Source organism: Bos javanicus, chromosome 23 (genome assembly GCF_032452875.1).
Source record: "Bos javanicus breed banteng chromosome 23, ARS-OSU_banteng_1.0, whole genome shotgun sequence".
In the NCBI taxonomy this organism is placed as follows: domain Eukaryota; kingdom Metazoa; phylum Chordata; class Mammalia; order Artiodactyla; family Bovidae; genus Bos; species Bos javanicus.
In genome coordinates this window covers 24,245,095-24,263,057 of record NC_083890.1, presented here as the reverse complement: position 1 = coordinate 24,263,057, position 17,963 = coordinate 24,245,095, and the positions used below count along the sequence as shown (strand labels likewise).

At 44.0% G+C, this 17,963-nt stretch overlaps 1 protein-coding gene across 4 annotated transcripts in view; it reads left to right on the top strand.

The window, feature by feature from the left end:
* The window catches only part of PKHD1 (PKHD1 ciliary IPT domain containing fibrocystin/polyductin), a 443,703-nt gene that overhangs the window by 10,584 nt on the left and 415,156 nt on the right, over nt 1-17,963 (top strand). For all 4 annotated transcript variants that reach the window (XM_061398409.1, XM_061398410.1, XM_061398408.1 and 1 more), the window contains exons 5-13: nt 1,078-1,186; nt 4,836-4,893; nt 8,733-8,811; nt 10,729-10,803; nt 11,799-11,863; nt 12,373-12,412; nt 13,330-13,400; nt 14,881-14,982; nt 15,997-16,092. In XM_061398409.1, the coding sequence (XP_061254393.1) occupies nt 1,078-1,186; nt 4,836-4,893; nt 8,733-8,811; nt 10,729-10,803; nt 11,799-11,863; nt 12,373-12,412; nt 13,330-13,400; nt 14,881-14,982; nt 15,997-16,092 (695 nt within the window). The remainder of the gene's footprint in view (nt 1-1,077; nt 1,187-4,835; nt 4,894-8,732; nt 8,812-10,728; nt 10,804-11,798; nt 11,864-12,372; nt 12,413-13,329; nt 13,401-14,880; nt 14,983-15,996; nt 16,093-17,963) is intronic.

Sequence of the window (17,963 nt, the reverse complement as noted above, 5' to 3'; positions counted from 1 at the left end):
CTGGAGGAGGGCATGGCAGTTCACTCCAGTATTCTTGCCTGGAGAATCCCATGGACAGAGGAGCCTGGTGGGCTGCAGTCCATGGGGTCCCAAAGTGTCGGACACGACTGAGTGACTAAGCACACACACACACGCACACAGGTGCAGGAAGGAAGTCCGAAGTAGTGAAGTTGGACTGGCAGCTTTGGCAATTCATGTTTTTTTAAAAAATAATTTTATTACTTACTTTTAATTAGAATATAATTGCTTTATGACATTGTGTTAGTTTCTGCTTACAACAGTGTGAATCAGCTATAAGTATACACATATCCCCTCCCTCTTGAGCCTCCCTCCCATTCCCTTATCCCACCCCTCTGGGTCATCACAGAGCAGCGCTGAGCTCCCTGTGCTCTCCAGCAGCTTCCACTAGCCATCTATTTCACACGTGGTAGTGTAGAGATGTCAGTGCTACTCTCTCAGTTCATCCCACCCTCTCCTTCCCCACCAGGTCCACAAATCCGTTCTCTACATCCATTTCTCTATTCCTGTCCTGCAAATAGGTTCATCAGTGCTATTTTTTCTAGGTTCCATGTATATGCGTTAATATATGATATTTGTTTTTCTCTTTCCTGACTTACTTCATTTTGTATGACAGACTCTTTATTCATCTGCTGCTGCTGCTGCTAAGTTGCTTCAGTCGAGTCCGACTCTGTGCAACCCCATAGACAGAAGCCCACCAGGCTCCCCCGTCCCTGGGATTCTCCAGGCAAGATCACTGGAGTGGGTTGCCATTCCTTCTCCGATGCATGAAAGTGAAAAGTGAAAGGGAAGTCGCTCAGTCGTGTCCGACTCTTAGCAACCCCATGGACTGCAGCCTTCCAGGGTCTTCCATCCATGGGATTTTCCAGGCAAGAGTACTGGAGTGGGGTGCCATTGCCTTCTCCGCTTTATTCATCTACATCGCTACAAATGACTCAGTTTCTTTCCTCCTTATGGTAGAATGATATTCCATCGTATCTGTGTACCACGTCTTTATCCATTCATCCGTCGATGGCAATTCATGGGTGATTCATACGAATTTCCACTTTCTGCCCTCAGATCTCTGCTGCCTGAAGCACAGGAGGCTGTGTACTCCCTGGAAGTGCAGGCTGGGGGACAAGTGGTAGGCAGCCCACATCCAGGACCACAAGACAGCCGCACTTTCAAGGTGGGTTCCAAGGAGGGAGGAAAGTGTGTTTGCCTGATCTGAGGGTGTGCTTACACTGTCGACAAGCAAGTTACACCTCGGCTACGGAGTCTGTCTGCCTTGCCAGGATGAGAGGACAGGTAGATGATAGTTATGGGGTTTCTGAGACTATCTTAAGAAAGTTAGTATAGAGCATGTGAATGTTAGGATCTCGCTAAGTGCTTTATACTCATTAACTCAATTTTATGGGGTAGCTTTTTATTACTGATTAAAAGATTAGGAAGGAAAGAGAGGGGAAAGAAAAGAAACACTTCCTAAAATTGCACATTAAAGATATCAAGTCCTTCAGTGGTTCCCAGAACTCGGTAAGTTGATGAAAATTCACCAGGGAATGCAGTTAATGAGAGGCATTACATCTGCTTTCACAGATGAGAAACCTGAGACTCAGGGAGATTAAATAATTTGGCCGTGTCGTCAAGTTCATAAATTGTAGAGCCAGAATTTGAACCTGCGTTTAAATCCTCATTTAAATGGAAGCCCATAGAGGAGCCTCAAAGATTACCATTGGGCATCAGTGGTTCATCTTACAGAGATCATTTGGAGTATCAATGTGGTGAAGGGACTCAGGGACCCAAGTTGTACCTTCCTCTCTGCTTCACGGTTGATTTCTGCTTCTCTTTCCAATCCTCAACCGAAAGGGCATTTGCTGCTGCAATTCTCCTTCAAGCTCAGAGAGACAGCCAAAAGCAATCAGGGCAGGGTGGGGTGGGGATGGTTTGGGGAGAGAGAGTGAGAGTTTATGAGCCAATGCTTGGGCTTATTTTAGAGGTTCCATATGCATTAATTTTACATTGGGGCTTAATGTTGTTTAGTCTACTGCCCATTTCAGATTGGTTTTATTAATACACTAAAATAATCTCTGAAAGCACAGGTTCTAGATTTTCCATAACGGGCAGTGGTTCAGCAGGGCCCCTTGCCATGGTTGTACTTCCCACAAGGAGCCTCCATTTAAGAGGGTTCCTAAGAACACAGTTCAGTTGTTAATTAATGCTCCTGTACAGCAAGTCTTCGTTTTCCAAATTCATCTCTCATACAATCTGCATTTTAATATAGGCAATTCATCTTTAGAATTTGCCATCAATTCACATTTGGCAACTTGTTTCTCCCTCCAAGGGAATCTTGTTTTCCAGAATTTTGCTTCTGCACATATGAGGCAGAAAGAAAAAAATTATTCTTTTTTATTAAGACTCGCACCACCACCTCTACAGTGTCTCAATGAATAAAACAGAAGAGAGATGGCCGGGCATGGTCCTTAATCACCATGCTGTTTTTGGTTTTGATGGCCTTTCACCCCAGATAATAGTTTTCCTACTGATTAAAAGTTTAGGAAGGAGAGAGAGGGGAAAGAAAAGAAACACTTCCTAAAATCGCACATTAAAGATAGCAAGTCCTTCAGTGGTTCCCAGAACTCGGTAAGTTGATGAAAAGTCACCAGGGGATGCAGTTAATGAGAGGCATTCTGAGCTGAAGGAAACCCGGTGTCTGTCTTTGTTTGGGGACAAGGGCTAGGGGAACCGTGTGTATTAAAAATTAATTCCACCTCACCAGTCCACTCCAAAGAGCCTGCTGCAGGCACTGACAAGTTAGAACAGCTCACAGAAGGTTTATCAAGCAGCTGGTGGCTCGGCTTTGTCACTCTCATCCTCAGCTCCCCATCTTGCTGCTGCCGACCCTACTTGGGCTCAGGGATCAGCATGAGGAAAGCCGGGTTTGGAAGCTCATTAATTTTTCACTCTGTCATGTCTCTAGCTTGGTGGGTGACCAGAGGCCTGTTTCTCTTTAAAAAAGTACAGCTTTATGTCATGTCAGCTCACAGAGAAATCACGAGTGGAGCCCTTTCCGAGGTTTCCCTCTGAGCCTGCTCCACCACCCTGAGGACCCGGGAGGGATGATCAAGCTCTCTTTCCCCTGCTCTTCTGGAGGAAGGCATACAGCTGAAGGGTAGACCCTGTATTTTAAGCTGGAAATTGACGGGTGTGTTTTCTTGTGTGGTTTGGACTTAGTTGTTTCATCTGCCTCCGTTTCTAACTTCTGGGAGATGGGGCAGTAACCACTGCTCTATTTCACGAAGCTCCCATGATAAAGTCCCAGTGGGCATGACAGTGGTCTGAAAGGTGTCCTGGTGGAGGTGGAGGTCTGGGTGCAGGAGGAGGCTGGGAGAGAGGGAGTGTACATTTGGCAAGTGTGTGTGGAGCTGTGTTAATCTTTATCCTTCGGTGCCAGCAGAGACAGCTCCCAGCCTGTGAAGTCACAGCATTCTTATTTTGACCCCCAGACTGTGCATATTTTCTGTGCACTCTTTTCTAACCTTTTCTGTTAGGAAGGGAGGAAACTAACCTTGATGACAGACTGCACAGATGTGTGAATCAATACGTAAAGCCCACACTTGCCCAGACACCATCAAAGTCCGTTGATTCACGATGTCTGATGAGGGCTGGTGATTAACACTGGAGTTACTCTTTAGTGACCTTCTCCCTGGGAAGGTGGACTCCTGGGGTGCTGGAAGCTGACCAAGCAAAACAGTTTGCTGTCTTGGCTTTGCAGACGGGAGGTACAGTAGGTTTGGGGAGGGAAGGCGGTCTAGGCGCCTATAAGAGGTGGGGGTGAGGGTAGCAGGATGGGGAGACTGGGTCTCCTCCTGGGTGAATCATTAGCACGTAGCTCAAACCGCGGCCAGGGCAGTCCATCCTTATGACTCTCTGTTTCTTCCCACTGGCCCTGTAATCTGGGACTAACCCAGAGGATGACAGGTGATATGGAATTCCTGGAATTGTCTCCTTTTCTCCTTTGCTTCTGGGCAGTGTGTCAGTTGTCTCAGATGGGGCCTCTCCATGCATTCACAAAAATGTAAATGTCTCCTTATACCAGGCTGTGCCCAGGGATGCAACCAATGACTTAGGCCTTGCCCCTGCCTCTCTGGAACTTATAGCTAGCAAATGACGCGCTGCAGGAGGTGACCTGAGTGCCACGACCAGGCTTCCCCTGCCTGTCCCATCAATGCTGGTTTCCTCCCTGGAGAATAATGTTGCTTCTCATTCGTTGCGTCATGTTCCCCCCCACAACAGGCACCTTGCATTTTCCCGAACAAATCTCCCTTTCGTATCTTTCAAACTTCTAATTTTCGTAGCTTGCAAGGTGCTGACTGATAATAATTTAAGTTGCAATCCTTTCAATTTAAATAAGCAAATTATTGTCCAGAAAAGTTAAAAAAAAAACCACTTTAAGGCCCCAAGATATCAAGTTGCAATAAAGGAATTAAAAGGTTGGTATTTTAAAGCATGGCTTGTCTACCTTTCCTTTGGTAAAACATGCTCCTGGTATGACCGGTGGGCTGGTAGAAACAGATTTCCCCAGGTGTGAGTGATAAATGGTGCAGGGAGACACATGACCTTGTCAGAGTCCCTTGACCTCATCCATGGAAGAACTATGATAACATCTATCGTCTCTGCTTCACAGAAATATCATGAAGATGAAAAGTAGTAGAAGTGATTTGAGGAAATACAGCGACTTGCTTCCGTAGATGAACGACCTGTGAGGAATGACAGGCTTCTTGTGTATGTTTTTGTGTTGTTCTAATGAAATGCTCACCGTGATAACATTTTCTAAACAGTTTTCCAGGGCACAGACACCAATTGTTTACAAAGTTAATCCACCCAGTGGAGTTCCAGGTAAGAAATTTATTAACAAAGGAATAAATAAGAATCTCTTTACCAAAGCTATTGTAAACTCTTCGACCCTGGTAAATGGTCTCCATAAACAGGAAAATCTTACCACTTCTCTGATGTTGTTTTGAAGGTGAGTGTCAACCTCTGGTTTACTTTAAACCTGGTTTGGTTTCACCTCTGGGCACTTTTGCTCTATTAGGTCACTGATAATCAAAGGAATCCTTACATGAAAAGAAAGAGAGACCAGCAAAATCAAACCAGGTGTTGCTGGAGAATGGAGAAAATAGATATCATCATCACTCCTAAGTTTATAATCATCCACATACTGCTGCTGCTGCTAAGTCACTTCAGTCGTGTCTGACTCTGTGCGACCCCATAGACGGCAGCCCACCAGGCTCCCTCGTCCCTGGGATTCTCCAGGCAAGAACACTGGAGTGGGTTGCCATTTCCTTCTCCAATGCATGAAAGTGAAAAGTGAAAGTGAAGTCGCTCAGTTGTGTCCGACTCTTCACAACCCCATGGACTGCAGCCTACCAGGCTCCTCCATCCGTGGGATTTTCCAGGCAAGAGTACTGGAGTGGGGTGCCGTCACTTTCTTCGCACCCATGTACTAGCAAACCTTTATTGACCCTTGCTAGGAGCCAGGATCTGTTCTAAGCTTTTGGTTTATATTATCTCATTAGATCCTCATAACACCTAGTGCTATAAGAACTATTATTAGTTCCATTGTTTAAAGGCATACCCCTAACGAGTGGTCAAGCTGAGGTTTGGACCCAGACAGAATCTAGAGTGGGCCCATGTACCTTACATTGATTGTATTTTGTATTGAGCCGAGTTGGGTGCCAATTGGAAGGCCGTTAACTCTGGTCCTCATCCTGGGAGTTTGTTTATGAGTTAGCGAGCACACGGATATGCAGAGACCAAGAGGACAGAAGAGAAGAGAGAACGCTAGTGGGGTTGAGGCTGGACGCAAAAGAAAGCATTGCAACTAAGGCCTGCCAAGCCTGCTTTAAAACTAAGTAGTAAACAGAGCTAGGATTACATACAATTTGCAGTCTGATTCTTGACGAATTCCTACACGTATTTTAGGTTTCTTGTTTGTTCAGGGATTCCAGATGGTATAAGTATGGGGATACAAGTTGTTCAGTTTTTACTTGTGATTGGGTCTCAATACATGAACTGATCTAGTTTCGAATGGCTCAAGAATGTCGAAATGAATATCTTACTCAATGAAAAGTGTCTGTACTTTTTGGCGCATGTGTGTGTATAGACACACAGATGTATGTGTTTTTTAAATTACATCCTGAAGAATACGAATTTGGCATTATTAGTCACATTATTCACAGATCTGCTCCATTCCATTCATCTCAATAATCAAGACATGATCATGTTTTATTAAAAAGAGATGTGACCTGTGAAAGTCACATGCTGTCATTTCGCTCCCCCTGTTTGGACGATAGAAGCCTTGTTAGGATGAGGGATGAGGAGGGAGCCTGTTGTGAGCAGTGTGACGCAGGGCATCAGCTGGCACTCAGATTAATCAAGGCCATTTCCCCCACCCAGTTTGAGTTCTTCACACTGTCTTTTCCACCTTCAGGGAGAACTGGTTGGAGTGGTCCCTCTGGGCCGGATCCACACGGCTCCATCTTCAAAATCACTTTCCAGACGATTACTCTCATTTCCTTTGGGAAGCCTGCCCAGAGTAACAGCCGCGGAGATGGGGGAGGTAGCGGGGACAGCAGAGATATTTTGTGAGCAGTTGATTTCCTATATGTGGTTAACAGTCCTCCACTGTAACGTGGAATCCACCCCCTACCTCCCCCAGCACATGGTCTGGCTTGGCCATTTGTCAGCTGCTGTTGGGCTTCTTTGTTTAGAAATAAAACAAAAACTCGCGGGAATTCCTAGTTTCTATAACCTCCTATTCGTTTTTAAAATTGTGCCCATCAGTTGTAGAAATCATGCCTGCCAAAGCCAGGAAACCGATCATTTAGCCCTAATGAAATGAAGGTGAGTTATTTTGCTAGATGGCAACAGTAGTAGAGACCTTCAGACTCTACGTGCTGTGCTGTGATTAGCTGCTCAGTCACGTCCAATTCTTTGCAACCCCAACCCCATGGACTGTAGCCCACTGGGCTCCCCACAGGGGTCCTCTGTCCACGGTGATTCTCCAGGCAAGAATACTGGTGGGTTGCCATGCCCTCCTCCAGGGGATCTTCCCAACCCAGGGACTGAACCCAGGTCTCCTGCATTGCAGGCAGATTCTTTACTGTCTGAGCCACCAGGGAAATCCAAGAATACTGGAGTGGGTAACTTATCCCTTCTCCAGGGGATCTTCCCGACCAAGAAATTGAACCAGGTTCTCCTGCATTGCAGGCAGATTCTTTACCAGCCAAGCTACCAGGGAAGCCCTAGGCTTCCGCCAATCCCATGACCTTTGTCTAAGTCGACTAACTTCCCACTCATTGTACTCTGGTCAAGTGCCTGCCGTACTTCCTGAAAGTTTTCCATTGTTTTAGGACCAGTCATCCAATGACTGCAGCTAAAATCACTTCCTATTAATAAAACATGTGCACAGTATGTCAGGAGCATTACTTCTTGGTCATGTTCTTTTTTTGGCCTTAAGTGTAGCCATGAAGAAATTCAAAGTCCTCTGAAGTCAGTGGCCTCATGAGCCCTATAGGTGCCCTTCTCTCTTCTAATTTTGAGGTTTTGTCTAGTTAACCAGCACCTTTCTTATCTCTTAGCATTGTGATACTGGAAGATGACAGCCTCAATGGTTAAATTCTATCATTATTTGGAAGGCATACTCTTGCAGGTTGTGGGATTGTGTGGTGAACTTGAACTGCATTGCCTTGCTATGTTTGCTTCAAACCTTGCTTCATGCCGTTCCACAGATCTGAATCTAGGTGTTTTTCAACTGGAGGAAGTCAGCTCAAGTAGCATCTGGTATGGGTCCCAGAATGTTTCTGAGAAGGGGCTGTTCTAGATTTCTTTCCCAGGTCCTCTGAGCAGAGAAGTTGGGGGTAGTGCTGAGAGTGCCCTTGATGAAAAGGGTTGTTGATGCCTGCTCCCCTATTCCTACAAACTCAAAAGAGGCGAGTATCAGGGGAAAACTTGCTACCCAATGGAAATCTCTGCAAATTGCATAGAGGAGATCCAGCTGAGCAAGTCATCCTCATCAGTGAGCAAGGCAGTGCCAACTGTCTGTGGATCCCCATTTTGCCTGATGTTTTAACATAAGTATTTTTGTTGAATGAATACTGTGTGCAGTGGCTCATTCTTTAAGCCAGGGCTCTGTTGCTCTCTCGTGTCCTTCTTTCTGACTTCCTACCCGATCAGTTCATCCGTGACATTTATCTTTTGTACTCTGAGATACAGAAAAAAGTTTAGTATTTTTGAATATCCATCCAGATCGTGCGATATGAGCCTTCTCTTATCACATGTGTCCAGAGGAAAGTCACATGGAACACTCCCAAAGAATATTATTCTTAAATCCCGTGTAGGTGAGTGGTCTATACACAGCCAAGAGGGGAACAAGGCAGTGTATTTCAGCAGGCCCCTCCCTCCCTTCCTCCATCCCTCCCTCCCGGGGACTGCTCCATACCAACGTGATAAAGTCTGCAATGGCAATGGTTGATTGTTTTTGCTTCTTTGATTGATGACTGGCTCGTACTTGGTGATCCTTTCCTGTTGTACAATTTATAAAACTGTGTTAGTATTCTGAGTCATGACCAGTTTGGCCATTTTGAGTAGAGATAACTGAAAAAGAAATACAGTGTATGTTATATATTTAGAGTGTGAGCTGAATAGGTTAATTAAAATTTTTTTTTTTCAAACAGGAAAGCTAATACATGTGTATGGCTGGATTATCACTGGAAGGTCAGAAACCTTTGATTTTGATGCTGAGTACATTGATAGGTAAGTGTGTGCTTGTTTCTGTGTTCGACCTGTTACAGATACGCAGGATTGCTCCCTGAGACCAGCTTCCTTGAGAGCATTAAATTGTGAGCAGTTGGCACAGAACTGCTATTTTCCTCTTCGCAGTTTACGGTCCCTGGTGAGCTGGGCTTCAGCAAACTTGGCTAATGTAATTGCAACTGGTCGATTAAGTTGGTCCATTTATTTACTGACAACTAGTCACTCTGGGCACAGTGTGAGTTGGACTGTAATTGCATCTGTGGATTTTCTTTCTTGATTCTTCCCCTTTTCCCTCTTGTTTCTCAAGCTGGAATAAATCCTTTATAACCATGTGTGAACCTGACCACTGTAACATCCTTGTTTGTTACCCATCTGTATATTTAGAAATTCTGTTAGTGTGATCAGACAAAAATGTGGAAAATGTACAGAAAGCCATTGAGCTATTTTTAAAATTTATTTTATTGCAGTCTAGTTGATTTACAATGTGTTAATTTCTGCTGTACAGCAAAGTGATTCAGTTTTATGTCTATCTCTCTCTCTCTCTCTCTCTCTATATATATATATATACATTCTTTTTCATATTATTTTCCATTATGGTTTATCACAGGACACTGAATATATTTCCCTGTGCTATACAGTATGACCTTATTGTTTATCCATCCTATTAGTATATGTAATAGTTTGCATCTGTTAATCCCAAGCTCCCGATCCTGTCTTCCTCCTCTTCTCCTCCCCCTTAGCAACCGCAAGTCTGTTCTCTATGTCTGTGAGTCTTTCTGTTTTGAAGATAAGTTCATTTGCATCATATTCTAGTTTCCACATATGAGTGATGTCATATGGTGTTTGTGCAAGCAATTGAGTTTTTAATATTTTGGGGGAATGATTAGGGCTTCTCTAGTAGCTTCATGGTAAAGAATCTGCCTGCCAAGCAGGAGACATGGGTTTGATCCCTGGGTCAGGAAGATCCCTTGGAGAAGGAAACAGCAACCCACTCCAATATTCTTGTCTGGGTGATTTGATGGACAGAGGACCTTCGTGGGCTTGCAAAGGGTTGGGTACGTAGGATGCCGATGTGACTTTTTTCATTGGAGACTTTTAAAATGGAAAGTGAATTGAGATGTTCGTGAGAACCTCTAAGCAACTGTGGTTACTCAGCATGAAGCAGTTATAGTGAGGGTTTATAAGGTAGAAGGACCACAGCCTCATGAGATGCTCTGCTGAGGGACGCCACATAGTATGTCTAATTTTTCCTCTACCCCTTGGATAGAGTGGGGGAATCCTCATGTTCTGCTACAAATCTTTGATTTTGAAGTTGACTGCTTTCAGGATCTACATTTCTGGCATAAAATAATGGTCAGGGAATTCCTGGGCAGCCCAGTGGTTAGGACTCGGCACTTTTCACTGCTATGGCCACAGTTGATCCCTAGTTAGGGAGCTAAGATACAGCACACTAGGCTGCGGCCTAATAATAATAATAAAATAGTCAACTTGTCTTGAATGGAAATTACTCTTCCCATGGAGGCTTGAGGCCCCAAGTACATCCCTGACGATATGCCATACTCAGTACTTGGTCCCATCACAGCCTTGGTCTGGGATACTGTTTAGGAGGAACACTCCTCAGTGGCTCTGTGTAGACCCAGTATAGTCAAGGAGGAGATGATGATGATTTTTCTGGAAGGGGCAGTGCTCCCTCACTGGTGTGAAAGTATGGGCCACAGATGAGTGTTGTGCATCCTGCCCTAGGGTTGAGGGTCTGATTTAGCATCTCCTCTGGGGACAGTCCCCAGCCACCTGCACTAATGCCCCATAAGTTAAGAGATGAATGTTCACAATAGTGTTTCCTCTGAGTTTTTCCAGAAATGTTTGCAGAGAGCACTCCCTCTTGACTTGTGTCTGCTGTTCCCCTTTTGTATCCAGTCCACTGATTTTGGAAGCTCAGGGAGACCAATGGATCACTCCTTGCTCTCTTGTAAACAGACAGACGGGATCCCGGTGAGTATCTTTCTTGCCAATATCTATGTTTTTAGGCTCTCCCACGTGGGCATAGCACACACATAAACATCTATTTTTAATTTAAAGCACCCATGCCTGTTGACTGCCTCATCTTTAGACTTCCTAGAAATGGCACAGTCATCGATTCACAATGCAACCTGAAGTGGGTTCAGAAAGCTTTCTTGAAAAGACAGGTAGCTAATAATAAGTGCTTACTGCATGAACACTTTCACATTGAAGGCAGCCAATAACCTTGTAAGTACATACAGCTCTTAGTCTCACTTTACAGATTTGGGAGCTGAGGCACAGAGAGGTTAAGTAATTGCCCAGAGTCTCACTACGAGCAAGTGGCAGAGCTGGGATTTGAACCTGGGTCCACTCACTAGCCTCTGGAGTTCATCCTGTTAACCACTGTACTATATCCAGAGTTCATCCTCTCACCCACTGTACTGTATCGACTAGCCAGAGGAAAAAAACACTAAAGTTTCAGTTGTTCAATTGTTTATTTATTACAAGGAAAATTTAGAAAATGAGTATCTATGTGCTTACTTTTGAGATAATCAACATTTTTCTGGCTTTTTCAAATCACTTGGGACTGAGTGGGTTAACCTTCTGTACCCTATGACTTACCTTTTTGGGACTAGTGTTTAGAAGAGGCAAATTGTATAATGTGATTTCTTCTTGGTATCTTTCATTGGTTTGCTCAGAATTTTCCTGTTTCAGGTTCAAACTTGCTAATAGACTTTTTTTGGGGGGAGGGTGATAATGATCTTGCTGTCCTTGTCATAGACTTTGGAAAGAAAGAACCCAATGGAGGTAAGGAGTACGTTAAATTTTGTCTCTCACACTATGTGTTTGACTGGTAGTGTATGTATTGATGATAACTCTAGTTATAATTTTATTTTGTTTTATAACTTTCCTGGGTAAAGAACCAGAGCTTCTGAAGTGAATTGCCAGGTAATTCTTATCTCTTACCTTTTCCTGTTTTTCCCTAGCTATCCTATTCAGGAAGACCATGGTCTTGGGACTCTGCAATGTCGTGTGGAAGGCAACTACATTGGTCTGTTTGAGAAGTAACAGAATTTTAAAGTCTTATCCATCTGTGTCTCTGTGTCCAGAAAAAAACTATTTCAAGAATTGGTTCTCCTGAGAATGATACTAATAATTACCATTTGTTGAGAATTCTCTGAGAGACTCTCTAGGAAGCAGCTTAAATATAAACTAAATTAATCCTCACACATGCACCTGTGAGGCTGGTGGGATTGTTCTTGCTTTGTAGGTGAGAAAGTTGAAGCTAGTAACCAGTGGAGCAGGATTTATCCTTCTTGGTCTAACTCCAAGCCAGTTCTTAGCTGCTCTATTGCTATTACATTTATCCTTGTATTGTTAGATATCGCCACTGCTGATGCAATGCGAGTCTGGAACGTGTTTATTTCGAGCACTGTTAGAGACGTTAAGGTGCGGGTGGTACCTTGGTGATCGCTGGACTTCTTGCTTTATGATAGCGATGTCCTGGCCCATGTAGTTCATGCAGGTTCCTGTATTGATGCTTATTTCTGTTTGTTACAGGCTCCCAGAATGTTAGTTTCTCAGTATTTAACAAAGGAAAGTAAGTAACTGGGAGGAAGCAAATTTATTTTTATCTTACATTATCTACTCTCTTGTCTTGCTTAGTTTTCTTTAACCTTTTATAATGGAAAATTTCAAATGTATACAAACAGTAGCGTAATAAATCTCCAGGTACCTACTTGATTCTTTTTTTACACCTGAGTGAATATAACTGTGTCCTGTGCACTCATCTTGAAGTGACATAAATGTTTCAATGGGATAAAGATACAGAATTTGGGGAATTACTTAAGTAATCTCATAATACTGGAATTTTATTTTATTTATTTTTTATTTTTTTTATGGAATTTTAAAACAGTACATAGTTCCATAAAGTGCTTTGTGTCATTCCAGGAAATGACTTCTTTAAGATGGAAGGGGTCCAGATTTTATAGAACTCTGGAGAGAGAAATGTGGAGTCTGGATTTCTGCTTGCTTTACCTCATATTCTGACACTATGTACTTTTCAGTGTTTCCTGAAAAGGGCATTGCCTAGCTGATATTAATTTCATTGTGAAGATAATAACACATGACCTACAGCTACTCAGCTCAACATAGGGAGATTTGCTCTTTGTGTCTCTGACTCTTTTTTAGGAAGGAATAAAACTAGCATCTATTGACTACCTCCCACGGGCCAATTCCACACCAAGCCCTTTCACATTCATTATTCCGTTTAATGCTAGTCACACTCTGTAAAGTAGGTATTATTATTCCCATGTAATTTTATAGATCAGAAAACAAACTTTGCCCCATTGGTATTCTCTAGTCATCAAAAGGAGCTGGTATCTAAACAGTTTTAAAGATCACTAAAAGTTAGTGATCTTCTTTCAAGCAGTCAATCTAAAAAATGAAATCCCAGATGCAATTTTCATCCAAAACACAATTTTGTGGGTTGTTTTTTTTTTTTTTCTTTTTTTGGAGGTCAGTGATACACAAGGATGCATGGCTGGTCAGTGCGAAGCAAGACCTTTTTCTGTACCAGACGTACTCAGGTACCATTTTCCTTCACGGTATTTCTCCCCCCTTCCCTCACACCACCCTGGACCTTGAACTCTCTCTGACTTCCTCTGGCCATTTCTCTATGATCATTAACACCTAAAGCTTTCCCTGCAGTCATTGATGGCCCTTTGGTTTTGTGTGAGAATAGGTTCCTTGATGAGTGTTGACTTTATTTACTATATTAAATTTTTGAATATTAAATTTAATATTTATCTATTAATTATTGAAATTAAATTCAAAGTAAAATTAAAATATTAGAAGAGGCTTGGTCATGGATTTTTATACAAAATCTAGGGATATAGACTGAGTAAAAGAAAGGGGAATCATCCTTATTGTATGTTCTAAGAGAATAACAGAAAAGAGATGGTGCTGAAAAATCTAAAAGCACATCTTTGTAGTTATTTTAGCATCTCACCTCTGAGTATTCATTCAAGGATTTATGATTTGCTGATACAGATGCTAAGTTTGTGTTGCTATCTGATGAGTATACAAAAAAAACCAAAATCTGAAAAACTGGAAACTTGCATGAAATTGTGAACTCAGTCTAGGACTAGAAAGCTGACTCCTGAAAATGAGTGCTAGCTTCTCAAGTTGAGTACAATCTCAAAACCACTGAAAAGTTGTGAGGCTGATTCAGATCTCAGAGGCAGCAGAAATCTACCTTTGCCAAAAGTGCAAGAAATTTCCTCAGTCGAGGGGTCGATGCCATTCACTCTGTAGGTGGCCTACCTCCGTCAAAGCTGGATTTTGACCCTTGCTTTTGTTTTGGAGTGGTAACCACTCATAATTAGCCTCTTTGTACCTTCAATTAATGAGAGAACATGACTACTTGTTCGCTTTGAGGGGATGAAACTTAGAACTCTCAAAGTTTGATCATAGGAGGGGAAAAGATCAGAAAAAGTTAAATTCCTGGGGACTTGTGGCATATGACAGTGTAACTCATTCTTTGGTTAGAGCAAATCACAGACTCATATGTGTAAGCTGAGACCTTGACCAATGCATGTGGAGTTGAGGTCTCTATAAAGTATAACCTATTGTTCTGTGATGTATAAATAGGGTCCTTGAAGTGAGGAGACAGATGTCCTAAGAAAGCCTCATGGTATGCAGGGATTTTTGCTGACAGCATGAGCAACCATGGGGAAACTCATGGGAAAAGCTGCAATTCCCACTCTTTTTAAATATTGATCCTGTATAGTGGCTCAGACGGTAAAGAATCTGCCTGCAGTGCAGGAGACACAAGAGATGTGGGTTCGATCCTTGGGTTGGGAAGATCCCGGAGAAGGACATGGCAATCCACTCCAGTATTCTTGCCTGGAAAATCCCATGGACAGAGGAACCTAGCGGGCTACAGTCCATGGGGTCACAAAGAATTCGATAGGACTTAGTGACTCAACAGCAGCAACATGATTATATTATTATTCGGGTCACATCCTGGATTATATTTGGAAACTTACTTTTCTTTTCCTCTTGCAGAAATACTGTCTGTGTTTCCAGAAACTGGGAGCCTTGGGGGAAGAACAGACATCACAATTATAGGAGACTTCTTTGACAACCCTGCTCAGGTTACCATTGCAGGTAAGTTGAAATGACTGAAAGAGTTCATACTTGAATGCTGTAGGATATTATATATCTCTTTTGGCCTGGAGAGGGTGGAAGGGAAGCAATCTTTGCCTCTTCTGACTCTTCCTGGGACCCTGTTCCACGGTCTTTGTCCTATGTTTGGTTGAGACTGGGAAAAGGAGGGGATTTTGGCCTTGCAGCTCTGCAAACATGTAACAGAATGCCCTGTTGCAGATACCTTCACAAATCAGAGCAAGTCCCTTTGGTGTCCCCATCTGGGGAGGGAAGAGAAGCAAGGGCACAGCTCCTCTTCACAAAAGTATTTCTTTTAAGGGCTTCCCTGGTGGCTCAGATGGTAAAGAACCTGTCTGCATTGCAGGAGACCAGGGCTCAATCCCTGAGTTGGGAAGATCCCTTGGAGAATGGTTACCCACTCCAGTATTCTACCCTGAAGAATTCCATGGATAGAGAAGCCTGGTGGACTACAGTCCATGGGGTCCCAAAGAGTGGGACATGACTGAGTGACTAACATTTTCACTTTATTCACTTCTCACTCCTTCTAAAAGGCAACCTCACCCCCTCCTCCTTAGCCCTGTTTGTAGGAATAAGCAGGAGTGGGTGGGCATTTGTTACACCAATTCTTCTGGAATGCCCCCTGGACAAATGCTTTTGTGGAACCTGCCTAGAATCCTTTGTTCTGCCTGATGGGATGCTCTTCTAGCTGGTGACACCAAGGATACTGGACAATGTTTTCACACTCTCCTGTCACAGTTCCCTTCCCTAGCTCGGTCATCTCCACAGAACGGCATGGCTGACATTGCTTTCTTCCTGATTGTTCTAAGTGGCCTGTGTTCCACTGCTCTACATTCTCTCTTTCCTGCCTCCTCCCACAACTTTCTCTCTACTCTCCACTTCCGGCCTTTTGCCCTGCAACAGGAGCCTGTCTACTTTAGTGTGGTCCTCTGGCCACATCTGTATCTCCACTGATATTGCTACTGACATCTGTATCTAATTTAAATTTCCCCTCAGGCATTCCGTGTGATATTAGACATGTGTCTCCCAGGAGGATTGAGTGTACCACCAGGGCCCCAAGTAAAGGTGCAAGGCTCTCTGCTCCTCAGGCAGGTAAGGAAGTCGCCACGGTGACATTTTTTAACCACAAGGGGCAGGAAGTGGAAAGGAAGGCGTTTGAATCTGGTCTCAGCTGTTTGATTGGCTGCTCAGTGAGTCCTGCATCATGGATCAGAGCTTTTCTTTCAGAGGTATTCTTAGCTTTACTCAGATGCTTGACAACACCCGGGACTCCTAGCCCCAGGCGACTGAATGGCCAGTGGGTTCAGTGGAAACCACGATCCAGGAAGTGTAACTGCCATCAAGACGTTCCCATAGTGATTGGTGGAAAAGCCTGAGCTGCCTCCTCCATGCTCTGGGTCAGTTGCACTCCAGTTCATGCTCTAAGAAGACAGAGCAACAGACTGCTTCTTCTATGCTCATAGGACGGTTAGATGAGGCAGAGAGTGGGGTGTAACGGGGTGCATTTAAATGTTGTTTCTTTGCTGTTGTGAGCAGCTGTCTGTTACTCTGAAAAGTAGAGCTGTACTGTGATGGGGCCACCAGAAACAGAGCGGGCAGGGGGGCAGGTTCCACTGGTCCTTTTTCACTATTTATTTATTTTTGGCTGGATCTTCGTTGCTGCACATGAGCTTTCTTCGTTGTAGTGCACGGGCTTCTCACTGTAGCAGCTTCTCTCGTGAAGCACAGGCTCTAGACGCACGGGCTTCAGTTGTTGTGGCACACTGGCTTAGTTGCCCCATGGCATGTGGGATCTTCTCGGACCAAGGATCGAACCCATGTATCCTGAATTGCAAGGCGGATTCTTAACCACTGGACCACCAGGAAAGTCCACCTTCTGTGTTTAAACCTCCTACCCCATGTCTACAAATTGCAAGTGCACCAGGGAAGCACTTTTCTGGGCAGTGTTAGAACAGGATCTCAGGTGTAGTTAGGGATGAAGGGTAGTTGGTGTCTGGAGTCCTACATGCCCCACAGGGGCTGACTTCACAGTTAAAAGCACAGGCAGGGGAGTTCATCTCCTGAGTCTCATCGAGGGGAAAACTTTCTAAAGAAAGGCCATTCGGGTGTAAAAACTCATTCAAAGCTTAGGCTGGGCATTCTCCAGGTCCCTGATCTGTGGTTTTTACTCAGGGAAAGCTCTAATCCAAGGTAACAAATGACTATATGAAGCAAGTGATGGAGAAAATGTGAGTCTGAATTCAGGGAATAGAGAGTCTGATTCCTATCACAGCGGTTCCTGCTGGAAGCTACCAGGGTCGTGGTAGGGGAATTTCCTGAGTGCTGCTGATTTTTTTAACTTGAGGAAGTAATTTTTATTGCATTTCTAGGCTTCCTTATTACATTTAGCAGGCAAGTTTGAAGAATGTTGCTCTAAAATAAGATCAAAAGAGTTTAAAGTGTACATTATAAATAAAATGTATATAGAAAACATAATGTGGCAGTTCTGGATGGTTGACAGTGTCCTTTATACAATGCTTTTGGAATTTCTTTTATGGAAGAGTAGCAGGGGTGGGGTGGACAGGCAGCTGTTAACATTCGATCGTTAGCTCTAGACAGGCAGATCACAGTCTCCTCCCCAGGGCCCTCCAGGCTGTCTGGTCTCAGGCTGGCGGGTGAGCTGGGGGTCTCAGGGACAGGATGAGGGCTGTGTCCTGCAAAGCTCCCAAGCCCTCACCCCAGCCTCCCACTGACCGGCGCAGGTCTTGAGTCAAGGACGACTTCTCCCCTTATCTCTGCCTCTGCGACCTAATGGCGACAGGGGTCTCCATGGGTTGCAGTTCATGGGATGCAGCCCCGATTTGGGCGGTCTGAGGATCCTGAGGGGCAGCTGGAGTCCTCTGTGATGGTGACTGGGTAAGGTCTGGATACCTGAGGGCACCGCCAGCTGAGAGCTGCCTCCTCAGCTAGGCTGGGCACTGGCA